At 36.3% G+C, this 26,598-nt stretch overlaps 6 protein-coding genes and 1 non-coding gene across 8 annotated transcripts; 6 read left to right on the forward strand and 1 right to left on the reverse strand.

Annotated features, from left to right (window-relative positions):
• The first annotated feature begins 50 nt into the window (after nucleotides 1-50).
• On the forward strand, nucleotides 51-4,238 carry LOC149725107 (lysosomal alpha-glucosidase-like). Its single transcript, XM_089892701.1, has 6 exons — nucleotides 51-251; nucleotides 334-484; nucleotides 727-1,047; nucleotides 1,136-1,397; nucleotides 1,685-1,875; nucleotides 2,247-4,238. Exons 1-6 carry the CDS (start codon nucleotides 163-165, stop codon nucleotides 3,873-3,875), a joined length of 2,643 nt encoding a protein of 880 aa, XP_089748827.1. The 5' UTR covers nucleotides 51-162; the 3' UTR covers nucleotides 3,876-4,238.
• A 1,643-nt stretch (nucleotides 4,239-5,881) lies between these two features.
• Nucleotides 5,882-8,098, forward strand: LOC149725108 (beta-catenin-like protein 1). The gene has a single exon (XM_089892715.1). It carries the CDS (start codon nucleotides 5,969-5,971, stop codon nucleotides 7,814-7,816), a length of 1,848 nt encoding a protein of 615 aa, XP_089748841.1. The 5' UTR covers nucleotides 5,882-5,968; the 3' UTR covers nucleotides 7,817-8,098.
• A 42-nt stretch (nucleotides 8,099-8,140) lies between these two features.
• Nucleotides 8,141-10,553, forward strand: LOC149725109 (sphingomyelin phosphodiesterase 4-like). The gene has a single exon (XM_089892702.1). The coding sequence runs from the start codon at nucleotides 8,141-8,143 to the stop codon at nucleotides 10,406-10,408; it is 2,268 nt and encodes a 755-aa protein (XP_089748828.1). The 3' UTR covers nucleotides 10,409-10,553.
• LOC149725110 (dimethyladenosine transferase 1, mitochondrial-like) lies at nucleotides 10,433-13,681 on the forward strand. The gene is made up of 8 exons (XM_089892728.1): nucleotides 10,433-10,722; nucleotides 10,997-11,129; nucleotides 11,511-11,665; nucleotides 11,718-11,826; nucleotides 11,982-12,133; nucleotides 12,570-12,689; nucleotides 12,754-12,881; nucleotides 13,336-13,681. The coding sequence occupies exons 1-8, from the start codon at nucleotides 10,681-10,683 to the stop codon at nucleotides 13,658-13,660; spliced, it is 1,164 nt and encodes a 387-aa protein (XP_089748854.1). The 5' UTR covers nucleotides 10,433-10,680; the 3' UTR covers nucleotides 13,661-13,681.
• Nucleotides 13,682-13,946: 265 nt separating this feature from the next.
• Nucleotides 13,947-16,419, reverse strand: LOC149725111 (inactive hydroxysteroid dehydrogenase-like protein 1). The gene is made up of 6 exons (XM_089892730.1): nucleotides 16,053-16,419; nucleotides 15,876-15,981; nucleotides 15,648-15,813; nucleotides 15,019-15,192; nucleotides 14,420-14,647; nucleotides 13,947-14,250 (listed from the first exon to the last, which is right to left on the reverse strand). Exons 1-6 carry the CDS (start codon nucleotides 16,276-16,278, stop codon nucleotides 14,143-14,145), a joined length of 1,008 nt encoding a protein of 335 aa, XP_089748856.1. The 5' UTR covers nucleotides 16,279-16,419; the 3' UTR covers nucleotides 13,947-14,142.
• Nucleotides 16,420-17,315: 896 nt separating this feature from the next.
• On the forward strand, nucleotides 17,316-26,285 carry LOC149725112 (pumilio homolog 1-like). Of its 2 annotated transcripts, none has more exons than XM_089892695.1 (22): nucleotides 17,316-17,450; nucleotides 17,710-17,831; nucleotides 17,974-18,060; nucleotides 18,344-18,607; nucleotides 18,677-18,765; nucleotides 18,826-18,950; nucleotides 19,005-19,165; nucleotides 19,341-19,458; nucleotides 19,636-19,793; nucleotides 19,852-20,002; nucleotides 20,227-20,355; nucleotides 20,412-20,486; nucleotides 20,544-20,696; nucleotides 20,874-21,107; nucleotides 21,564-21,834; nucleotides 22,345-22,486; nucleotides 22,645-22,761; nucleotides 22,817-22,954; nucleotides 23,358-23,462; nucleotides 23,765-23,907; nucleotides 24,285-24,450; nucleotides 24,803-26,285. In XM_089892695.1, exons 2-22 carry the CDS (start codon nucleotides 17,730-17,732, stop codon nucleotides 25,004-25,006), a joined length of 3,132 nt encoding a protein of 1,043 aa, XP_089748821.1. In that variant the 5' UTR covers nucleotides 17,316-17,450; nucleotides 17,710-17,729; the 3' UTR covers nucleotides 25,007-26,285. The 2 variants fall into 2 exon arrangements, with proteins under 2 accessions (XP_089748821.1, XP_089748822.1); XM_089892696.1 differs by having other exon boundaries at nucleotides 19,639-19,793.
• On the forward strand, nucleotides 22,518-22,582 carry LOC149725113 (small nucleolar RNA SNORD36). Its single transcript, XR_016386546.1, has one exon. It is a non-coding gene; the product is annotated as a small nucleolar RNA SNORD36 (small nucleolar RNA).
• Nucleotides 26,286-26,598: the final 313 nt, after the last annotated feature.

The raw sequence follows: 26,598 nt of genomic DNA on the forward strand, positions 1-26,598 counted from the left end.
TCAAACCTCTCTCATAATGGAAAAGAAAAAACAATTTGAGAGAGTTTCTCTATTACGTCAATCGGGGTTGCAGGAAAGCAAGGCAATCAATTATTGAAGTTCATTTCTAATTGGCATTGTTACTGTAAACATCACGCTATATTGGTTACAGTCACGTAGGCAATGCAATTTCTTTCTTTATATTTATCTCTGATTTTGTTACGGGTCTGCATCATTGAAGCAATACAATGTAGCATTGAAAACCAAGACAGGTGAATGTAAAAACGTTATTTTTAATTTTTTTTTTTCTTTAAAAAGTTCTTAGTACATAATTTTCAATTATGTGGTTATCAGGGTCGACTGTTATCCCGAAACTATTCCAGCTGTCAAAGAACACTGTGAGCAAAGAGGATGTTGTTATAACTCGAATCCGAATGTAAATGATAATGTACCGTGGTGCTTTTTCCCTACAGACTACAAGGCCTATAAGCTGTCAGATTACAAAGTATGTAGTGTTTTTTTTGATATTATATACATAAATATATTATACTAAATTAAATTATGTTTTGGTGTACTTCTATTTCCCTTTTTTTCACTGTGTTAATTTGGTCAAACCGTCATGACTGTACTTGCATAGATAAATAAAATTTGTGTTATGTATGTTACGATTTAAATTTCGTTGACCTAAAATGTAAATTGTTTTTAACTACATAAGCTATTCTTAAAATATCAACATTATTATTTCAGACGACACCTCATGGTTTTCAAGGCGACCTTACATTAACGTCTGGTGCATCTCATCATTTTGTTGATGAAATTCAACAGCTGAAACTATTGGTGTATCTGGAGACAGAAACCCGGCTTCATTTTAAGATCGTTGATGCAAATAAACCAAGATATGAAGTTCCAATCCAGACGCCTGCTTTAAAAAAAGCTGCAGAAAATACAGCATACAAAGTTGATGTACAGAATAACCGTTTTGGGTTAATAGTTACAAGGAAAGATACTGGTGTTGTCATTTTAAACACAACTATTGCTCCCTTGATTTATTCAGACCAGTTTTTACAGGTATGGTGTAGTTTTAAACTGCTGTGTAATTGTGTATGGATTTTATGAAATCGCAAGCTAAGTTGTTTACTTATAACAATATCCTCAGATGTCCAGTGCCCTGCCCACAAATGACATATATGGCTTGGGAGAACGGCACGGCGGTGCCTTGGTCAGCACAAATTGGAACAGATTGTTGTTCTGGGCACGAGATCAGCGCCCACAAGAAAACGAGAACTTATATGGCGACCATGCATTTTATATGGGCATTGAAGATGATGGTAAAGCGCATGGTGTCTTCTTATTGAACAGTAATGCTAAGGAAATAGAGTTACAGCCTTCACCAGCTCTAACATGGAGAACTATTGGAGGTAAGTAATTGACCACTGTGGCAAATATTAATTATACTATTCCCATTTATATACATACAGTAGGGTGGAGGGATGGGACACCTTTAGCACATATTATCCAAACATCCTGATCGTCTTTTAAACCATTTACAACAGTCTATGGAAGTTCGAAGTCATAAGGATACGGTTTTATGTTTCTTTAAATGTCCTTTGTTTACTACCAAATGGGACAAGAAAATAGAATTGAATGTTGTTCCATCAGCCCTACTATATTTTATTTTGTGTCATATATCTTCAACTATTTTCAGGAATTCTTGATTTCTATGTGTTTTTGGGACCCACACCCGAAGAAGTTGTGCAACAGTATACTCAAGTAATTGGGCGGACATTTATGCCCCCATATTGGTCCCTAGGCTTCCACTTATGTAGATGGGGATATGGGAGTTCCAACAATACTTGGGATATAGTGAAGCGTATGCGAGAAGCAAAAATTCCCCAGGCATGTAAATGTAGTCCATTTCACCTTAACGCATATTCAGCAAACTATTATAAATTATGCATGGCATTCTGTAATGGCATTTTTTGCTGCCAATTCCCTTCTCTTAACTGTTTTAATTAATCCGATATTTATTACTGTATTTAAAGAGATAATTAAAAATTGTGTTGTGATTATATACCAGCCTTACTAATCAACTAATTTATATTTCGTTACTTTGTTCGAAGAGATAAATAAAAATTGGGCTATGTTTAAGTTCTGGCCCTACCGATCAACCTTTTTAATTTTTTTGTTACTGTATTTAAAAGGAAAAATAAAAATTGTGTAATGTCTAAGTTCTGGCCTTACTAATCAACTAATTTATATTTTTACAGGATGTGCAGTGGAATGATATTGATTATATGTCCAAGCGCTTGGATTTCACATACGACAAAACCACTTTCGATACTCTCCCACAAATGGTGGAGGACCTTCATGAAAACGGGCAGCATTATATCATGATTATAGACCCTGGTATATCTAATAAACAACCTACTGGGACTTATCCAGCTTATAAACAAGGGATAGAATTAGATGTTTTCATTAAGGATCCGCGGACAAATGCTCCAATAAGTGGAGAAGTTTGGCCTGGCTCAACTGTCTATCCAGACTACACTCATCCTAATATTAATTCTTACTGGAAAAATCAGTTATCTGGTTATGAAGACAAGATAAACTTCGATGGTGTTTGGGTTGATATGAATGAACCTTCAAATTTTGTCACTGGATCAACAACTGGTTGTCCAAATAACCAGTATGAGGACCCGCCCTATGTTCCACATGTGACTGGTGGGAAACTGCAATCTAGGACCTTGTGTTCATCGTCTAAGCATTATAATGAAACAATCCACTATAATGTACACAGCCTTACTGGACTTTTGGAGATGAAAGCCACAAGTGAGGTAATGGCATCCATACGGAAGAAAAGACCATTTGTAATATCAAGGTCTACTTTTCCAAGTGCCGGTATGTATGGCGGGCATTGGAGCGGTGACATTACAAGTACCTGGCCTGATCTAAGGCAGTCAATTGCCAGTGTTATAAATTTTAATATGTTTGGTATTCCAATGGTGGGAGCAGACATTTGTGGATTTTCTGGCAGTACTAATGAAGAACTGTGTATTAGATGGATGCAACTTGGGGCATTTTATCCATTTAGTAGAAATCATAACATGAAATTAACAAGGGGGCAAGCACCAGTGGATTTTTCAACACCAGTGCAAGTCCCTATGAGAAATGCACTGCTGAAGAGGTATCTGTTCCTTCCATACCTGTACACCTTGTTTTATTCATCCCATATTAATGGTACAACTGTGGCAAGAGGTTTGATGATAGAGTTCCCAGAGGACCATACAGCAAGAAAAATTGATGAGCAGTTTATGTGGGGCAGTGGGCTTTTAATATCTCCGTGTTTATATGTTTCTTCTAGCACTGTTAATGCTTACTTTCCACGCGGTTTGTGGTACGATTGCACGACTGAAAACTTTGGCAATAAGATCAACTCGCAAGGACAATATGAGACACTCTCTGCTCCTTTGAATGGCTCAATACCTCTTCATATTAAAGGTGGGAACATAATACCAGCTCAGTATCCAGAATTGAACACAGTGAAGAGCAGAAAACAACCCTTTATCTTATTTGTGGCTCCAGATAACACAGGAAAAGCTTGTGGGCAGCTGTACTGGGATGATGGAGAGACACTTTTGGGTGATGGTTCTCTCAAGCATGTTGCCATTGATTTTGTTTTATTGGACAATACCTTGTCCTCGTATTCTTCCAATTTTAACTACACTGAAAGCATGATGGTTTCAGATATCTCTATATTTGGTATTAGCACTAAACCTAAATCTGTTACATTTAACAAAAAAGAAATAGTGAAAACGGAAATAGTAAACGGGAATACTCTAAGAGTTGAGGTTTCAGCTGATTTAAAAGAAAGCTTTGAGCTTAAGTGGGTTTTGTGATAACATAGTATGCTACATTGCTACATTACCCAAATGCATGAACACCATATTAATTATATATATAAGCTTTAAAATGTAACTAAAATTGCCAAACAACAAGCATAAAATGGTACAAATCTCAAGTTTTTAAAAAGTAATATTAACAAATTATAATGATGCTGCAGTACTGTGTAATATGTGTGCAATAATATTTGCGTATGCTGTTTTATCTGAAGCATTAAGCATTGTAGTTTGTCACTGTGTAGATTTGTGCCATATAAACCATGTTTCTTAATTATATATATACATAAATGAAAAAAAATTCCTCATTTATTTCATTTTCATTCTTTAATCTTGTTTTACATTATGCTGATTAAATTGGCTTAACACTATAAAAAAGTGCTAATCAATTAATTCCAGTTGTTTTTCAATCCATTTCTACCAATCGAATTGGTAAATCATGATTCGCTTGATTAAAAAACAAACGTCTTATATTGACTTTCAATGGTTGAGGAATTGGTAGTTGATTTACTGAAGTTATATTTTTCAAGTGTTTATGAATCACTTGCAGACACAGCTGTTTTAAAGTTCGTTCCAGCTGATAAACAACAACTGAAGTTTGTGATGGTGTATACCCGTCCATGAAGGAGCCTATTGGAAAATAGACAAACGTTCTTTCTTTTGAAAATCCCATCTTATATCGGTACTTGCTGTCAAATGCCATCCATGGATGCCCAACAAATGTCTGAACTGCAAATTCATGATCCGGCTTCAACCTTTCTATGTATTTAATATGATGTCCACGAAAGTCGATCCATTCCAGCGAAATATACGTCCCAGTTTTGTTGCAGAATTTTACGTACGATACTTGATTTGACCTACAAGATTTGAGTATATCACTTCTATCTCCTGGTGTATCAATATTTTCCATAATACAAGACCTTCTGTCTTGTCGAAAACTGTTTTGCCTGTAGGTTAACTCTACAGTTATAGTTTTATCCTTTCAGCAAAATGTGAAAGAGCTTTTGGCTGATCACATCATTAATACAAACAGGATGTAAAATCAAGCTGTGCATAATTTCCTGTGTTATTGTTTATGCTGAGACCAAAAGTGTCGTACTGTTTTAATTCTTAGAAATTTAATGGTTGACATGCAGTTTTGTAATACTGTACCAAGAACAGTTGTGAACCTGTCAAAACACAAATATTGAAAACCAATAACTAATTGACTTCTATATAGTTCTGACTTGTGACCAAATTAAACTTAAATTATTTAAAAAACAGCATGCAAAATATACAGTTACCACATGTTAAACCACTGTAAAATACGCCAAAATTAACTGGTTTAAAATTTGACACCCCTACCATATAGATCACTGAGATGGTATAGGTCAAGGGTCATACACGATTTCGATACCAAATGCATGGCGGGAGTTAAGTTAAGTTAACGTTATTTACATAACAGAATGTTCGTAAGGTTAGCAGCGTCTGTGAAAGTTACTTTAATGTCTCCGTAGTAGTACTGCGTGTGTTAGGCCTCAGAGGGTGTTTTTGTTCAAAACGGTGGATTTGTTAACTCTAAAATAAACATAATTCTCATTTTCCGATATGGTTGCTGTTGCTGTATGGTTTTATTTTGGTGCTAGAGAATGAATGAATGAATGTAACTTACTTTATCCCGCGTGGCCGGAAAACGACAGTCGTTATCACACGAGTTTAACACCTCGTGCCAGCTTACGAGTTACCATGTTTGTTACTTTGTGGGTAATTATTTTTTTGGTATTTTTCGTTTATGTATGTCTGATAATTTAGACAACCCATTAGTGACCACTGGGTTGGAGCAATTGCCGTTAAGTCTTGCCCAAGGACACATAAGCCCACAATGGTAGCAGCGTCGAGCCTTGAACCCATTACCACTGGGTTACAGGCAGGCCTCAACTACTTCTAACGCTTCCCGATCACCAGCCCTATCTGTAATGTACTGAGGAATTCTTTACTAGTGCTTATACGTTTTAATTTGTTCCAACTTTGGTACTCATCGTTGCTTTTTACTGCAGGTGGATAGGTGTTTTGTATAAATAATTAGCAAGTTGTTTAAAAGTGGGCTTTGTAAAATGGACGTAGGTGAGTTGTTGGCTTTTAAACCCAAAACTGGAAAACGTGATTATGATGATGCACCCACTGAATCACCAAAACCAAAAATCTCTAAACCAGCGTTGAAGTCAGATAAGACCATGGAAAAAGAGCTGGACACATTTTTTGTCAACGCTAAACTTGGTGGTGGAGGTGATAGGCCGAAAAAGAAAGCAACAAGACTTCAGCTCCAAGCAGGTGCTGCAGTCAGTTCTGGATTGAAAAGACGTGGAGGTTCTGCTCCCGCTTCAAGTGCTGTTAGTCCTCTGGAAGAAAATGTAAATGACGAGACGGAGGAAGAGAGGCAAATGAAACTCCTGGAGATGTGGGAAGAGAAAGTTAAAGCAAAGGATTTAAATGATGAAGAGCAATATGATGATCAAAAAGTGAAGAAGTTAATTTTATCTTTCGAGAAGAAAGTTTACAAAAACCAAGAGATGAGAATTAAGTTCCCAGACAACCCGGAAAAGTTTATGGAGTCAGAACTTGATTTGAATGATGTGGTCATGGAAATGAAGATTCTTGCCACGATGCCGGAGCAATATCATTATCTAGTTGAGCTCCGCTCTGTGAACTCTTTGTTGGCCTTAATCAACCATGCTAACACTGATATTGCCATTGCTGTAATTGATTTAATTCAAGAGCTGACTGAAGTAGATTCGGTCACAGAGAATGAAGAAGGGGCGAATCTGCTCGCTGATGCTTTAATGGATGGACAAGCAGGATCATTGATTGTTCAAAACCTTGAAAGATTGGATGAATCTGTAAAAGAAGAGGCAACAGGAGTGCATAACTCACTTGGTGTGGTGGAAAATCTACTTGAATTAAAACCTGAGTTTGGTTTGAACTTTGCTCAGCAAGGCTTTGTGGCTTGGCTGCTAAAAAGATTAAAAGCAAAAATCCCATTTAGTGGAAACAAACTATATGCTTCTGAAATTCTTTCTATTTTACTGCAAAGTCATGATGAGATACGAAAGCTTGTTGGGGAGCTTGAAGGGATTGATATCTTGCTTCAGCAGTTGGCTGCTTTTAAACGGCATGACCCAAAAGGTGCTGAAGAAGTTGAATTCATGGAAAATTTATTCAACTGCCTTTGCTCGTCACTGTTGTTGGTGGATAATCGTAGTAAGTTTTTACACGGAGAGGGATTACAGCTTATGAATCTTATGCTGAGAGAAAAGAAGATGTCTAGGAACAGTGCTCTGAAAGTACTGGACCATGCAATGTCTGGACCAGATGGAGCGAGCAACAGCGCAAAGTTTGTGGATATTCTTGGACTCCGAACTCTCTTTCCAATATTTATGAAACCACCCAAGAAAAATAAAAAAGTTGGAAGCTCAAGGAAGGACCACGAAGAGCATGTCATCTCAATAATATCCTCCATGCTCCAGAACCTCTCTGGCTCCCATCGGCAGCGACTTATTGCTAAATTCACTGAAAATGATTTTGCAAAAGTCGATCGTTTAATGGAACTTCACTTTAAATATTATGAGCGAGTTCAAAGGGTTGACAACAGGCTTGACGCTGAAAGGACACGGCTTCTAGTAGAGGGTGAAGATGAAGAGGAAATTGAGGAGGACTTTTACTTGAGAAGATTAGATGCTGGTTTATTTACCCTTCAACAAACAGACTACGTTCTTGTTGACATTTGTGCTTCAGGATCCTCAAGTATAAAGCAACGCGTGTTGCAAATACTCAATTTACGCAGCGGGTCTGTTAAAAGTATTCGAACAATAATCAGGGAATACGTGGGTAATTTAGGGGACAATACTGGTAGTGTGTCAGGGGTTGATAAACAAAGAATACTCGGTCTTGCGGATAAATTTTGATCAAATGCTTCTGTGTTTGTAACTTTGTTTTAAACGGCATATTAACTTGGTTATCCAAATTTTTATTTGAGTTTCTTAATGTAGATTTTTCTGGATGCTGCTATGATTTTTTGTAGTTGTCTTTCTTTTTCCTGATTGCGTCTTACATTGTGGGTATAAATGAAAAATACAAGTAGTTTTAAACAATCAATTAAACAGTATGCTACCAATTATTCACAATTGTCAAAATGTGTTTCAATTTCATATCGTTACCAAAATTTTATGCCTTTGTATTTCTACAGACCCTTAACTACACTGTGCAGTCTATAAAACATCTAGGTCAAAATGAATGGCTCTAGTGAGCATGGGATACTTGGGACAGCATTTTGCAAACCAACTCTGTCGGAAAAATGCAAAGAACTCACGAAAATTATCGATGAAAATACCCCAAAGACGCTGCATCATATTTACCCTCACCTTATCCATACAATGTTTGGGATCATAACCCCAGGTTGGGGAATCCCACATATTAACCCACGTCAACATGCGCTCGAGTTTAACCTGCTCCGAAACTTTTTTGGTGTTGATGGACCAATGCTACGATTAGTGCACAAACTACAAGGGGAGAGCGTTTTATTAAGATATGATTTCCCATTAAATATCCTTCCCCCTGCACTATCATACATGGGCCCGGTTGAATCAAGTGGGTTAGGTTACCCAGGAAGAACCTTTGGAAATGCTCCATACACAAGCACAGCAACTTTCCTCAAAGGACAAACTTGTGTGCGTGTGTCGGCATTTGAGTTTTACTTTTTCCACTTCGCGCATGTGATAATTAATCTACTCCCACCACCCCAACCGACTAAGTCACCATTACTACCTGCGTTTCAATCAAGAAAACCAGTAGCAGTTGATGATAACTTATATTGTTCATTGGTTGATGACTATCTTGGCTACTTTTTACCTATTGATGGTTCATACCCACCCACAATGCAGTCGCCTGTCACTAATGTTCAAACACCCACAAGGAGCTCTCCATGGATTTCTCACATAAGTTCAATGATAAGAAAATCACCTACCAAGCAAACAGATAACCTTGGTATCACTCAAAATGAAATCTGGAGATCAGACACTTTAGTTAGAGTGTTGGTTGAATTTTGGCTTGGTCAAACAACAAGTACCAGAATTAATTCTACAGTAAAATGTCCAACAGAAGAAGTAGCGTATGCTGTCCGAAGATTGATAAAGCATATGCATTATTTTCAAAATGTAAATAGTTCTTCTCTTAGTTATTCTCACCTTAATGATACAGTGATGGAGTCTTTCAAGCAAAATATATCTTGTAACTTTCTACAGCCACGCCTGCTAGAGTTTCTTGGCTACTGTTTCAATGTTTGGCCTCTTAATAGCTCATTCAGGATTATTTTGGAAACCTGGCTAAGTTACATTCAACCTTGGAGATATGCTGATGCTTCAACAGTTGGAAAAAATGTGGACATGCGTTTGAGTACTGACCGTCATGTTGCCAATGCATGGTATCACTTTATTGCAAGTAATTTACCATTTTACACACAACTACTTAAAGAGTCTTTGACAAGGTATCTACGCATGGACCTAAGCAAGCAAGCTAACTCCTTGTTGTTGTACAGAGTAGCAAAAATATTTAATCAGCCGAATCTTATGGAAATGATTGAAGAGGCAGAAGAAGCTCAGTATGGTGTTATACCAGCACATATGCACTCTCCTTCACCTGGCAGTTACATTGCTTCTGGAAGAATAAACGATCATAATCCTATCAATGCCACTGTCATATCATCTCCTGAGCTAAAAGAAATAGTCAGCCAATTGCTAATGGTTTGCCAGCAGGCATTGGGAACAGTTCAAAAGCTTCTTGATAAAAACAAGCCTGATTTTTCGACTCAAGTTCTCAAGTTTATAGGTTTTGGTGACTTGTGTGAAGTTGGACCTTCAAATTTTAACGAAACAAGCTCAAAGAAGTCTGCACAGCAACTTGCTGATTCAATGCAGCTTTTATCTGAAATATTTGATGTGCAAATTCCAGAGTTAAATGAAAGTATGAGGTCAGTTGACACCAACCAAAGTCAGAATCCTTTAGGTACAGATGCTCCTGACTGCTCCCTTGGTGAGGATGGTGTGGTCCATCTGTCTTCACTGGGAAGACATGAAATAATAAACAACATTAAAAAGTTACCTGTTTCGATAAAATGTGAGCCTGCATTGCAACCAATACGTAGTTATGAATGTGCGACTCTTGTAAGAGTTTTGCATTCACTCTCAAATTATATTAACAAGAAGTATGAAGCAGAGTTTAAACAATTTTGTTCTTTGCCTGGTTTCAGAGGGAAATTTGCAAAATTTATATTTAATATTCCACATTCCCCAAGTACAGTTGATTCAAACCAATTACCGACTATTAGTTTTCGATTTTTTGCTCATTACAGAACAATTTTTTACACCGTTATGTTTTTCCTGCTTTGTTATTTGTTCGATAATGGAGTTTTTCGTTCATTCGCTTTGTTTTTGTTTTTATCTGCAATTTATTTAATATTAAAAGCAGTAGTGCTTGAACTTAAAGTAAAGCACACACATTGAATGATACTGTGTAAATAGTAATAGTGGTATTGTTTCAAATCCATTTGAACTGCCAATTTCACTTGTTTGTCGTGAACTGGCTTGTTTGCATTATTTTATGGAACATTAAACTGGCTGCCTGAATAGCATCCACACATTAATTGTATTTTATTGTCCATTTATGACTGAAAGTGGTGTTTTTCATTCTTATTAAATTCTTACAATTTTCAGAAATAAGGTCCCTAATATAATTTGAATAATGATTTTATCTTCATCTGTTTATTAATCTAATAATGAAGATTTCCCATCGACTCTTAAACAAGTTTAGGCCAAAGGTAAAAACTAAAAACTTTTACAAGTCTAAAGACATCAATTTTTCAGTTTTTTTTTTACACAATATATACATTAAGAATAGACACCAATTTTTTTACACAATATATACATACAGAATAACCATAAATTTTTCTTATACAGGTTAACGTGTACACACAGATTAGGCCAATGTAGTAAACATGTTTTTCTTGCTAGTGATGTAACAAACAAAAAAAATATATCTTCCATTATTAACGTTCTAATACATATGTATATATATACTCATAATTTCTTCAGCTACAATTAAACCATGATCCGCCAACACAAGCGATTCCCCCCATGCCTACCAGCAATGAACTATTAAAGATGTATAATGTCAGAGCAAGAAAACAACTTTCACAAAATTTCTTACTTGATCCATTAATAACAAGTAAGATGAACAAGATACTTAATTTTTTTAACATGGTTCTGCAATTCCATTTTTTTCTAATAAAAAATGCGAAAAGCTTGTCTTTTTATGAATAGGAAAAGGGCAAACATTGTATTAAATTCCATAAATTTTGTTCAATTATAGTAAAATGCCAACTTTGGCCTTAATTTTAGTCATGCATTGCCTTTATTAAAGGACTTCACCAGTATGGAATAGAATAATGCTCTTTTAAATTAAAACATCCATCATAAAAAAATCACCCACAAAGTTACATACATGGTAATTCGGAAGCGAACATGAGGTGTATGAAACAAAACACATGTGTTGCCCTGCCACGCGAGGGTAAATAAGTAAGTTACATTTATTGATATGCATTCATAGACAGATTCGTATTATGTGGTGCAAAAGACTTAGCAGGCCACCATGTTTGTGAGGTTGGACCAGGCCCTGGTCCTATAACTCGATCTATTTTACAACGAAAACCGGAACGTCTAACTGTAGTTGAAAAAGACCACAGATTCTTACCAATGCTAAAGGTAATGGATATGTATATGACGAATGCTCAATCACTTATGACTTTTCCTTTAGTATGTGGCTGATGTTTCAAATGATCGAATGACCATCGTACATGGCGATATTTTAAAATACGACTTATCTCAATGTTTTCCTCAGGAATTGGCAAAAGATTGGCATAAGGGTAAGTTTTTTCGCATGTTTTTTCTTATTTTCATTGTCCATTTTAAAATTAGTTTCCTCTAGAATAATAAGGAAAATCCAGTTCTGTAAAAATGTATTAAATTTATATATATTTAATTTCAAATTGTCAAAGTTCTACTTGTTTTCTCAATACAGCCTCTCCGCCATTTATTGTGTTTGGAAATTTGCCGTTCAATGTTTCACTTCCGTTAATATTTAAATGGTTTGAACAAATATCAAGGAAACATGGGATGTTTAAACTTGGAAGAATACCGCTTGTGCTTACTTTCCAAAGGGAGGTTGTAGAGGTAAATTTACTCACTTTTAAAAATCAATGTTATATGTCATAGGCGGGAGATTTTTCAGCATATGCAATCTGATTGATTAATGTGGTACTGGTGAATGTACTAGACTTTGCTTCATCTTTCTATAGACATGTATCAGCAGGGTAAAAGCTGTAAAACTGTGCTCTAAACAAGATCACCCTGTTTTGTTACAAAAATCAGGGTGAAGTCTAGCAATATGTCATAATGTTAGTATGTATTTATGACCCCATAGTGTCTTAAACTTTATATGGATAATATGTGTGCACTGTTTTGAAATAAGAACTCACACACTGGTTGCATGAATGTACATAAACGTTAGGGTCATGGGCCAAAATCCCGGGTCCTTAACAAAGACCCTACCCTCATATAATAGAGCGACCGTAATAAACTTGTCAACCTGTTTTACTTTTCTGAGCAGAGGTTTCTGGCACAAACAGGAGATAAACAAAGATGTCGGTTATCCGTTTCAGCGCAGAACTTTTGTGACATTGATTACAAGTTCATTATTGCTGGTGGTTCATTTGTGCCACCTCCAAAGGTGAGGTATTTATATTTAAGGTTGCATATGTTAGAGTTGTTAAAACAATTTTAAAATCACCCAGGTTGAAGTGGGAGTCGTAAAAATTGTGCCGAAGAAAACCTTTGATATAAATTTGCCCTTCAAAAAGATTGATTATGTGGTAAAGCACACGATGCATAGAAAATCAAAATATTGCAAACACAGTGTTAAGTAAGTTAAGATAAGTATGGTGGTAAAATCATGTTTTTCTGGTGGTGTGCCCATGATCACTGTTTCCTGGAGTTGTCTAAAATAAATCGTGAAAATACTTTACTACTAGCACAGTTGGTTAGCGCGCATGCCTCTAACCTAGAGGTAATGGTTTCAAGACTCGTTGCTGCTATCATTGCGGGTATATGTGTTCTTGGGCAAGACCCTTAATTGCTCCAACCCAGTGGTCACCAATGGGTTGTCCAAATTATTAGCCACACATGAAAATTTCATAAAAAAAATAATCGCCCATAAAGCAACATACTTGGTAACTCGTAAGCTAACACCCGTGTTATAACGACTGTCGTTTTCCAGCCATGCGAGGATAAATTAAGCTACATTACATTTATTTAATAATGTATCTTACTGTGGGATAAGATGGGATACTAACCAACTAACTAATGTGTATGTTTAGGACCATGTTTCCACCAAAGAGAAGCGATTTAGTGGATGAAATATTTCAAATATCCGGTGTTGATCCTTTAACTCGATCAAATGAACTTGAAAATCTTCATTTCCGTGATTTATGTTACGCATATGAAGAGATAGCGGACAGAATACCGAACCTTCGAAAGGTTGATACATATGGTGAAAAAGAATGGTCAAAAACATATTTTGACGCCAATGGAAACCCTAAAGATGTTTTAGATGTTTTGTTTGAGACTGAAGAGAAAAATGTTAATTCAAAAATTGAAATACCTACATTTGAGGGAATTTTTGAAAATTCTTCATTGAAATAAATCTATGTTTTCGTACTGCAACTTTTCATTTTTCTTACAAATGTATTAAATTTGGTTTTACACTACTGAGTAAGGTCCTACAGCATGATACACTATAGCGGACCTAGAGTTGGCCCATTGCCTTAAAATGACCACTGGTTTGTACTGGCCTATTACCTTAACTACAATCAATGTATCATTCAATAACACTACTGGTTTGCAAGTTGTACCAATATCTGTTTTGAATCCTGTATTCTTCGGTTACAATGCAAGCGCTTAACCATTGAGCCACACAGCACTGGACTAATTAGTAGGGTTAGAATGTATTGCACAAACACAACAATTAGTTTCACTACATTATGTGGTAATCACAGCAACATAAAAACAAATCATGCAAGAGTAGCCATAATATAATACAACTGCATACATTAAACAGTGATTTAAGCTTAAAAATGACTGCTGATAATCACAAAAATTATACAAAAGCACTTTTTAAAATAGAATTATTTAGCTTTCTTCTGTATGCTAGCTGCTTCCTTTTGCAAATTTAACTGCATTCGGTGTGAAAACTTAACAACGAGAAATCGTGGACACAGCATTGCAAAGTAACACTGAAAAGTAACATAGTGTATTAAAGCCACCTTTATTTTAGCTTTATGTAATTTGTTTGGGGAATACTAGTAGTGTATACATGCAAAATGCATCTGCGCCTCATTGAGTCTAAATTACCAAATCTGTATTGAATATAATAATATTTTGAAGACCTAAGAATTTAATTACCTGTATGGTATGTGGAAAGTATCCAGTGTTACTTCGGAAGCGTCCTAACGTAGGTAAAGCATGTTTAACATAAGTTTCAACTGAAGGAGTGAAGAATTTGTTGCTGTTGATTGTTGTGGAGTAATCAGTCATCCTCGTCGAGATGTACATTGGTGTGAGAGATTGAACATGAATGTTTTTAGATGCCACTTCATAATGTAAAGCTTGAGAAAAGTGGTCCACAAATGCCTGTACAACGATACAAACATTTTGTTACAAATACCAAGTAACTAGTAGGGTTGGGGAAGATGAGACTCCTTTAGCACATAACATCTTAAACGTGTTTTAAACAATCAACAATGGTCTATGGGAGTCTTCTTTGAATGATGTTCTTGGTTTACCATTAAATGAGACAAGAAAATGAAATGGTGTCCCATCTTTCCCCACCCCACCATATATAAGACAATTTATTGAATATAATTTAACCGGACTACAAAATCCAAGATTTAAGACAAAGTTTTGCTGTGTTTTTTTTACTACAAGGAAAAAAGTCAAAGAATTTACAAGCTTTAAAGTATATTGGTACCATATAAAACATAGTTACGGAACTCCAAATTTACCTTTGTTGATGAATAAAGGGAAATAAGCGGGACCGGAAACATTCCACCACCTGACGACATGTTAACGATCAGACCACGTTGCCGTGACAACATACCCGGCAGCACTGCAGCTGTCATGGCAACAACAGCGTTCATGTTAACTTGAACCATGGCATGTAAGCTTGATATCTCAACCTAGACGTATAACGGTATAATATAGATTAATGAATGACTTTACCTTCTTCGAGAAAAATGACAGTTGTGTTAAAGAGTGTTCTGTTTCATACACACTGTGCCAGCTTACAAGTTACTATGTATATTACATGTCGGGTGATTTTATTAGGGGGGATTTTTTCAATTATAGTAACTTACAATGGTGTCAATTTATATTGTGCAAAATTATGCAACTTTTCTGAAAAATTTGCAGCACGCCTGGATTCATTTGTTAAAGCAATTTATCCCTATATATATTCCCTAAAATTACAAACCTAATTGTACAGTTAACCCATTTTATTGTCACAACCCCTGAAATAATAATGGTCGCCACTGAAAACTTGTACAGCTTTATTTTGGACATTGTTTTAAAACCTAATATTTACTCTTGTATGGCATAATGACCCAAGAGATTATTTCTAATGCAAATACTATACCTCAGTAAAACTCTTTGGTGATTCATGCAATCCAGCATTATTGATTAGAATTCCAATGTCTAGCTCATTTATCCTATCTTGAATCTTCTGTGTTATTTCTGGCGTCAGATTCTCTAAATCTTGAACTACAAGCAAGGTTTGGACTCCGTAGGCAGTTTCAATAAATCTGTAGATATATAATATGGTAGTTTTTATAAGCAGTTTATTGCAAGTCCACTACAGACTTACTTGGCTTCTTCTTCAAGGCAATCTTTATTTCTTGAAACCAGAATAATGTTAAGTCCATGTTCTGCGAGTTTGTGCATAAATTGCTTCCCAATTCCACTGCTACATCCTGTAAAGCAGCGTTTGTTACAACGAGTGTAATACATTTTAAAATTACGCCACAATCGAAACGAGTTTTACCAGTAACAACTGCCCATCTTCCGTATTCTTTCACAAAATTTCTCTTTCGACAATATTTATGAGCGCATTTGCAGCAACTTATGAACCAAAAGCAGAATTTAACGGAATACTTCAAGGTGTACCACGCACCGATCACCGACAATAAGTTCCACGCAAACGAACTATAGTTTTGCAAATCGCTCGTCATTTGATTCACCAAGAGTTTGACTGAATCTACTGCAGCCATCTGAAGGTTGGTTTGGTTTTATTCTAGCTGTGCCATGCCAACTGTGTAAAACAGATTAGAAATGGCTTCACGCTGAGAAAATCAATACGCAGGTCATGCGAGGCCAACCGTTTTTGTAACGGCAGGTCTTGCATCTTATAGCTCTTACACGCCATCTACTAAACAGCGTTCTTTCGAATCATCTAAACTAGAGCTACATGAGTACATGGTATCGTTTTAAACATTAACAGCGAAGGGCAAGTTGATTATGGTGATTAGAAATATGGTTTACTATCACAAAAGTTCTTAAATAGCATCTGTAGATTTTTAAAATTACCAAATTGTCCGCTGATGTTTTTTAGCCACCAGTTCAACGATTCACACAGAATCAACTTAAAAGTGTTGTTTTATAAAATATTTTAGTGGACATAAGCTTTGAAACCGATAAATGTGTTAATGATGTTGGTAATATGGAAATAAATAGATAGCATCCCCCTTTAATCCCCTTGAACTCATTGAACCATGTTGTTTTCGCGCCATCCCAAACAAAGACGTCACCATAGAAATAAAAAAGAGTAGAACGCGCAACTGCTCAAAACCGTGATATATTCTTTTTTCTATTCACGTGACCGCCAACTCCGTCCCCATTTCCCTTCGTCTCCATTGTAAAAGATAGGCGCATAGTATTTTTGGACGGTTTTAGCTGTTTATTTTAAAAACTACACTAACTATTCAAGTTTGTTAGGCTAGTTTAGTTATTTGGTACGTTAACGCTTACAGTTTACCACTTGTTTAAGAAATTTAATTATTTAAAAAAATTAATTAAAAATTTCAAACAAACGGTTTTTTAGAAATATATATATATTAGAAAATAGTTTTTTTACACAATAACTTTAAATTAAGTCAAAAAACGAAGAAAAACTACACAAAACGTCATCGACTTCATTGACTACAATAGTAAACGGGAACGACCCGCGAAAGAGAGAGAGTGTATCGTGCTCTCTCTTTTGCCGACATTGGAGATGCGCCTTCTATTCTTTTTTATTTCTGTGGACGTCACGCGCACATGGTACCCACAATGCATTTCGGCGAGATAAGGAGAAAACGTTTATTCGCCATGTTTTTTTGTTTTTGTGGAGATGCGGAATTGTGAATAGGAACCTCCATCCGCTTTCATCCTTTCTTAGACGGAGGTAAACCTGTTGTATTTGGTATAAATCAGTACTTTATCATACGTAGTTGTTATTTATTATTTTAGTTAGTTGATAAATAGGCTTTATTTTCTATAAAACGTATGTGAAAATGTCCGATTGCTTGCGTGGCATGCATGTGAAAATGCTTGCTCGGAATGATGTACTGTATGCCACATAATCGCAGAAAAGTAGAAAAAGCCTTTTACAGTTTTGATACAATCAATAGATTGCGTAAAACTATTTTATTTTGTTGTGACAGGTATTTGTAAATATTGTATAATGCAAAGACCAAATAACGGTGGTGGTGGTGGACCTGGAAGTGGTTTATGGAATGTCCAAGATATAAATATGGGGTCTGCTTCAAAGCCTTTCGTTGGACAGGTGTGTTTTATTTATTTACATTTTCAATAAATTCTAAAATTTAAGAAAAACGTGTCCAATTTTTATTTGTGTTGATATAGCAGGGTATTTTACTGTTTTAGTAATTCTACAAAAATAAAACTCGAAGCTTTATCTCCAACAGAGTTACAGATATGTGAATCCTAACCAACCACCACCACACTATAAAACTGGTTGGGGTCAGTCAGACCAAGAAGCAATGGCACAACAAGTAAGTAAAAATGTATAACTTGTTTAATGACACCTTTATATGGTGGAGAAAAAAAAATGGTTGTATTGATTCTGAAGAAAATCTGCGGACCTGTCTTTTGTAATCAAAACTGCAGAAAACTTCAATCTAATTACTGCACTCCTAATTAAACTTTAATAGCGTGCAAAATAAAGACAAAAAAATACTTAAATGAAAAATCGTGCAAAAAACTCGTTAAAAATACGGTCCTTGCAAAAAGTTGACAATCTGGACACCTTGTGATATTTCTTTATTTGTTTTTCAGCATGCTGTCTGGCAAAATGATAATAACTCCAGTCAAAACACTTCAGACCAAAGCAGGTCTTTCCTTGGCACAGAGCAATGGGGTAGAGAATCTGGTGGACCGACTTGGGGCACGAACACAACAGCAGCTACAGAGCAAAACACAGTAACATCTGCACGTCCGCCAGAACAGGGAGTTTTTACACGACACAATGTTTCCGATTCTTGGTTGTCTAGTCGAAAATCACCTGTATACCAAAGCATGCCTGTTGAAGCAGCTGGGCAGGTACGTTGAATGTCTATGTTTAATTTTTTGGTCATTGAAGCATGGTTTTAATAAATTTAAACTTTTCAGGAGGAAAAAACCCTTGAAGCTGAAGAAAGTAGTCAATCGCCCGTTGAAGGTGTACATGACCGCTCGGATAAAGAAAATTCAGGACCTAGGTATGCAATATTATGATTTAATAACCTTACTGGATTAAGACCTATATATTTCTTAACCAGTCGAGATAACTCTCCTGATGAAGGCGCTAAAGAATTCAAAGATAAATCAAGATCGCCTTCGCCAAAAGATGAGATTGAAAATGAGACTGAGGAAAACACAGAAGCTGCAGCGGATGCCCCGGACGGTAATAATCAAAAGACACTTTCCTGTTCAGTATTTCATTCATTCTTCTCCACAGAACCTTCCGCAGTTACCCCTGATGATGCTGAAGGTGTTTCCCCAGAAGCAAGTAGCTTTCAGGGGGAAACACCGTCCGTAAGCGCTGAAGAAGTCACTGATCAAATGCAGCAGATGAGTTTAGTGGATTCTTACATGGCAGCTCAACAGCAGCAACAACAGGTATCATTAAACTCATTTTTACTTCATCAATATTGGTGCCGTATGATTATACCATTGCTTTACCAGATACTTAGAACTTTATGCTGAGATTGTCAATATTATGAAGGCCAAATAAACAATACTGTACTTTGCACTTCAACTATGTACTGTAGTAATACCTTCTATCTCTTTGCAGACGATAGCTGCACATTTAAGTGGGTACCAGCTTGCCATGCAGCAACAATATGCATTGGCTACTCCAGGAATGTTTCTACCCAGCTCCTACATTATACCAGCACAAGCTAATGCTCAAGGTAGCTCCTTATACTTTATAACATGACACGCAACCTAATATGCACATGATGTATTATACCAATGGATACTCCTGAATATTTTGATGACAATTGGATCTGATGCATGAAAACACTTTCACAAATGCCTGATTTATCATTACTTTTATATAAGTCTTTTACCACAATATAACTTCACAGCAGGTTATACAGACCCAAACACACAAAGCCAGGTGCCTCTCATGGCCCCATACAATCCATATGCTGGCTGGCCAACTGCGGGAATGTATCCTACCATGCTCCAACAGCAAGTGGCAGCCATGACTGCAGCTCAAGGAAGTGCACCAGCTACTAGCCAGGTAAATCACCAGCAATTTAGTCGTTTGGGCAAATTTCCACCCACAATTTATCTTACAGCCAAACAGAGCACTGTCCGAAACACCCCAGTCTCGTCCTTTAAGTCCATCCTCCATACCACAACAAGATGGACCTCCTGCTCAATCAGAAATCCTCGCTAACATGGCTGCAATGCAACAGAGTAATTTAAACCAAGCAATGGCAATGGCAGGTTTGTAAAATACCACAATGTACAATAGGCACCAAAAATGCAGGGGAGGCAGGGATAGTCAGACAAGCGTTTCTATAAACCCAATTTTTAGTTATCTATATACTAATTGAGCCAATGCCAAAAAATTCTAGAGTATGCCTGCCCACCCTGCCACCCCAAGTTTGGCGCCTATCTGTTCATCATTAAACACAAGAAACCCCTCTCTAACCAGTTTTCCCTCATAGCTGCCTACCCCATGATCCCATCTGCCTACTACGACCAAACTGGAGCATTGATAATTAACAACAGTAGAACTGGTGGTCCTGTCCGTCTATTTGCACCAGGCCCTATGTTTATGAATGGATCGCAACATCGTAAGTTTCTTTACCCCGTCTCACTCAATATATTACTAACCGTAATCTCATTACAGCATTAATGGCACCTCCAATTGCTGGGGCCAATGGTTCAATGTTCAGATACAACCAAGCTTCGCAACAGCAAGCAGGTATTCTAATTCAAACACCATCAAAATCACCAATAATTAACACAACTTCATTCACAGCAACGGCTGTGTATGCCAACCAACAAAATCTAAGTGGCGGAAGCACCCCTTTACCTTCAATCAGTCAAGGTTATAATCCCAACATCCAACAAAGTGGTCCCTTCGGCAGCACAAGCAACATCAGTAGTCTAGGAATTGGAGCTCTTGGTGCCGGTAAGTTCCACACCTCACTTATCTACCATACTATGCTGGATGATTATATCAGAACATCCATTCAAACTAAATCAGAAAAAAACAATGGTGACCATCTCGTTTGTATGACAGCACATTAAAAAAAGTTCATTTTTCCTAACATTTATATATTTTTGACTAATTTGACATAACTTTTAGGCATTGGCAGTGCCAGTTCCACACCTCAGCGTAGAGATTCATTCTCTGATTACCCAAAGCAATATGGCGGCGTGTCTCAGTTCTACAGCTCACTTGGTGTATCACCTGGCAGTGGAGGTGTGGGTGCAATGTCCCCCTCCCCTGGCCCACTAAGCAACATGATGGGCCATAGTCACCACAACCTAAACACACCACCACCTTCAATGTCATCACCATCAGGCAACCTCTTGCTGGGTAAGTTATACACACTGGCTTGATACAATATAATAGAAAAATTCTAAACCCCCTTTGTTCAGAATAGGCACATAACTTTTTCAAATGCAATCAAAACACATCCGTGGGGCAACAATTTTTGTTCCTAGGTTTAATGATTACCGCAGTGCAAAAATTCTATTAGAAGTGTAGAACAGATTGCATTGGAAATATGCAAAATCTTTTGCTCAAAAGCATCGATAACTATAGGCACCATACTTTTTAAAATGCAATCAGAGCGCATATTCTTAGGAAACAATATTTGTTTCCAAGTTTACTGAGTAAATATAGCAAAGCAGTGATGCCGGATTGTAAAAGTTGTACTAGTTAATGCAATACCATAAATACTCAACTGATTGCAGAAAATTGTTATGTAAGCTTTTTCACCTGCTACCCAAGGGGCCTTAGATCAAGTTAATAACCCACTTAATCACACAGGTGGTAATGGGAATCGGATGTTCTCTGCTGCTCCTGGTGCAGAAGCAAAGTACAGAAATGGTCCTCCAATGTCCCAGAGCATCTTTGGCAGCTCTGGAAGTTCCTTGTTTCCTCCCACTCGCATCCAACCTCCCAACAGCAAGGTCCTCCTCCCACCAACAGGGAGGAGCAAGCTTCTGGATGACTTTCGGAACAATCGTCTCACTAACCCCCATCTTCATGAACTTGTAGGACACATTGTTGAGTTCTCACAAGACCAACACGGATCAAGGTATTATATTTTGATAATACGGAATACCAGTGCTTCTCAACCCCAGAGCTTTAATTTAATCTGCTTAGGTGACTACTACTGTAGTTCACAAACAGTGGCACAGCCCACAAACCCCCATTTAAAAAAATCTTGGTGGCAGTTGAAAAACCTTTGTTTTTAGGGGGGTATAAAACCGCTTTTTAATTATTTTGGTGGTATAAAAACTGCCCCTGTTTAAAATGCTTTTTCCTTTGTCAATGTAAAAAAATTGATAAAAAGTGTGTGTTTTAAAAACTTGTACGCTACTGTTTGGTTCACCACAAAGGTTGGGAAGCATTAAAGCATGTATTACCATTTACAATGTTAACTACCTGTGAAATATTGCTGTATGATTATAAACCAAATATCCATTCTTATTGTCAGAACATAATGTTGACCATCTCGTTTGTATGACAGCAAGCACATAAACAAAACAATGACCTAGTCCTTTAAACGCCCAAGTTATAAATAGTAAACACTTTATATTATTAGGTTCATCCAGCAGAAGTTAGAACGTGCCACCCCACAAGAAAAGCAGCTTGTATTTAATGAAATAATCGGAGCAGCTTATCAGTTAATGACTGATGTATTTGGAAACTATGTCATACAGAAGTTCTTTGAGTTTGGTTCCCTGGTAAATATCCTATATATTGTGTAATACACATTGGCCTATGATGTTTTAAATGTCTGAAATGAATTACATTGAAATGAATTATACCACTGAGGCCAGCTACTTAATTTTTTATATATAGGTAATGTATAGTTTAGTGTTAAACTTTGTGTGTATTTCAGGAGCATAAACTTGCACTTGCAAACTGCATTCATGGTCATGTCCTTCCTCTTGCTTTGCAAATGTATGGTTGCCGTGTAATACAAAAGGCATTGGAATGTATACCACAAGAACAACAGGTACGTTTTCTCTGTTTATTATCCTTCATAATGTAATACATATTATATTACAAAGGTGGAGATAGTAAAGGAGTTAGACGGACACTTGCTCAAATGTGTGAAAGATCAGAATGGTAATCATGTTGTACAGAAATGCATTGAATGTGTTCCTCCTGCCCAACTACAGTTTATAGTAGATGGTTTCAAAGGCCAGGTAAGATTGTAATGTACTATATTAGCATGTTCTGTTACTTCTGCTACCAGGCATAATGTAAATTTGTAAATATTCCTTCTGTGGCTCATATGATGTAAAAGTGTGGTGTATTTCTGTTTCTCAAGCTTGTTATTATGATGATGATTTAATTTCAAATGGCATTCTGAGTATTTACATTCTGTGGGTTTTCCATGGTTTGTATAACTAAGTGATGACCATGAATATGCGCTCACTAATCTGAGTAACAAGCTTTAATTATCGTAAAGTAAACAAAAACAAAACAAGTAGTCAAGACTTATTTTCCGGCAAAAGAACCCTTGTGAAAAGTTCCTCTGAAAAACTATGTTTTTATACCAGATATGCTGCTAAAAATTGTAAACTAAACTATATATTTGATCTAAAGGTTGTTGGTTTGTCTTCTCATCCATACGGTTGCCGTGTCATGCAAAGAATATTGGAGCATTGTAATGAAGACCAGACAGGACCTATACTTGAAGAACTTCACCAGGTAACTTGTGTAACATATAGAATTGTCATAGAGGTCAAATTGTTTGCTTCAAGCCCTTTTGATTTCTAATTTTTAATGACACTTCTTGGTCAATAGTATAATATATGGAGTTTTTAAATGTTCCTTGTTTACTACCAAATTGGACAACAAAAATAAATGGAAAAGTGTCCCTACTATATATACAGTACTTGTGTTAAATTGGGATATTTTCTAAAATTTTTTAGGCAACCACCAGTTTGCAAAGTCATACAGCATATGCTTTGTAATGTAACTACTAGTTTTAATTCAAATGTTCATTTCAGCACTCTGAGATGTTAGTGAAGGACCAGTATGGGAACTATGTGATACAGCATATACTGGAGCATGGTCGTACTGAAAATAAGAACCAGATCATCAATGAATTGAGAGGAAGAATACTAACTTTGAGCCAACATAAGTTTGCAAGGTTTGTTTTGGTTTAGTTTTGAATATGGAAGTGGTAAACATCTTTGTTTTAAACTGCAGTGGGTAAAGTGCAACTGTGTAAACCTGATTCTACTGCAGGTTTACATTGCATGCACTTATCCTAATGCTAGTTACAATCATCTGAAGTTTTATTGTATTCAAATAAAGCTAGTTTTCACACTAAATTCATTTCAAACTGCAGGGTATAGGTATAAAACTATGAACACAGTGTAATTTCAGACTGGACAGAGGTTATTGTAAAATTTAAAGTAGTATTTTTTGATAAAACATTCTTGTGTAGACTAGTGTAGTTACCTAAACCATCAATATAAACCAACCAATTTAGGATTTGTTGGTGATAATACATTTAATCTACAGCAATGTGATTGAGAAATGTGTAAGTCACTCCTCACCGCAGACACGAGCGTGGTTGATTGATGAAGTTTGCCAAGAACCCGATGCTTTGTTTATAATGATGAAGGATCAATACGCTAACTATGTCGTGCAGAAAATGTTGGATGTAGCTGACCCACAACAGAAGAAGGTAAATGTTGTTACAGACGATAATACGTGGTTTACTCTGCATGTGGTGGTGTTGGAATATTCAATGAGACCCCCAGGTTGTTTTTTCTGCCCCCTAAGGCTTGTTATTATGATGATGATTTAATTTCAAATGGCATTCTGAGTATTTACGTTCTATGGGTTTTCCATGGTTTGTATAACTAAGTGATGACCATGAATATGCGCTCACTAATCTGAATAACAAGCTTTAATTATCGTAAAGTAAACAAAAACAAAACAAGTAGTCAAGACTTTTATTTTCTGGCAAAAGTATAATATGCCCCACGTTCAGTGTATACGTTTCCTTTTAAATATACTTCTATTTCTTCCAACAGTTATTGATCCACAAGATCCGACCCCACATTCTTACTCTGCGCAAGTTCACTTACGGCAAGCATATCATCACCAAACTGGAGAAGTTTTTCCTGAGATCCACTGGCAATTCCCCTGGACCATCCCTCAACACAGGCCCTGCAGCAGAAATCTCTCAATCTCAAATTGCGACTTCTAATTGGGTCCACAACGCTGGTAGCGAGTAAGAACATGATCGAGAAAAACGTATTCTCGGAACTTTTGTTAATTCATTGTGAATTTTTTCCTGTATTTTTACATGCGGAGTTTTCACTTTGCTTCTATGTTTTACCCTCTTTTGTATGTACCAGACAGCGACTTAATTTTGGACAAGTTGAAAAACCAGCCCTTGAATTTAAGATACCACCACCTTTATAAACTGGATATATGTATATACAGGCTGTGGCAGTTGTAATGGAAACGAGAATGGTCGGGCTTTTAATACGAAGCGTGCCTTCACCTAGGTGGAGTTCTGTATATAGAAGAATGTATAAAGAATGCTTTATATGGATATAATTACATAGCATGTAAAATAAATAACTATTTTTCTAGGATGTACAAATGCACTATATACTAAGCCAAACAAAAGTTCAGTTTATTTCAGATTTGTAAAGTCTCCCACTTTCCCAAATCACACAATATGATGGTACATTCAATGTTGTTTTATTGTCTGCTGGTTTGACATAACCGTTACTGCATTGTACTTACTAACCAATGTATATTACCAAGGAGTAAACTTTCCTTGGCGTAATTTCTTTACATAACAGTACAGGTTTTTCTTGGTGTATAAATTGTATTAAAGCAAAGGATATTTTTGGCTGGTTTTTCTACTTATTTGTTGCAAACTTTATATTTTTAAGTTGTATAAACATAGTTTTTACGGCTCTTGCCGGTGTATAAATGTGGATTTTAACTCCAAACCATAACCCAATGGCCTTGACGTGGTTGTATAAATGTACATTATATGTTCATACTGGATTTGACTTTTTAGAAACTGTGACCTCTCTCTATTGTACAGCTACATTCCTTCTAATGATAATCATTGAATAATTTCATTTTAACTTTGTTGTTATCGAGGGGTTAATATTTTAACATGCATTTATTATATTACGATAATTGTTTCTGTTTGCCCCGTCCATGTATTGTAAATACAAATATCCTTTTATTTTTCCTTACCACATACTGCCCATTTATTTTCATAGTACCCCCGTTAATGGATTGGAGGGACAATTGTTGTCCTGTTTGAAGCCTTGTGTTTTATTGCATGCGAGTTAAAAAACTTTCAAATGGTTTTGTTTTCATATTTCATTGCCGTTCTGTTTACGAGACACTGGAAAATATTGGTGAAACATTTCTTGCAAAGTTTAATGTTAAAAATATCTGTTTTAAACAATTGTAGTGCATTTTAAAGACTTGGAACTTGTATATACTGTAATATATGTACCATAATAAATTTGTATCACCGCGGTTGTATTCATATTAAAACTACGGTTCAATTAAACAATTGGTTTTACCATTTTTAACTTTCTTTTTCGTTCTTTTTTCGATGAAAACACATTCCAGGTTAAAAATTTAATATTTTATTTACTTTAAATTCCATTGGTTTTGTTAAATCTGATAAGTAACCTAAACGACTATTAGTGGTAATGGAACTCCTACTTTAGGTGAAAATCTACTCATTTAGTTCCTTATTGGGAAAATGAAAAGTCCCGTCTGTTTGGTGTTCGCATACCATACGGTTATGTAGCGAAGTAAGCGCGATTTTGTTTTGCCGGTTACC

This window comes from Ciona robusta, chromosome 14 (assembly GCF_009617815.1).
Source record: "Ciona robusta chromosome 14, ASM961781v2".
Taxonomy (NCBI): Eukaryota; Metazoa; Chordata; class Ascidiacea; order Phlebobranchia; family Cionidae; genus Ciona; species Ciona robusta.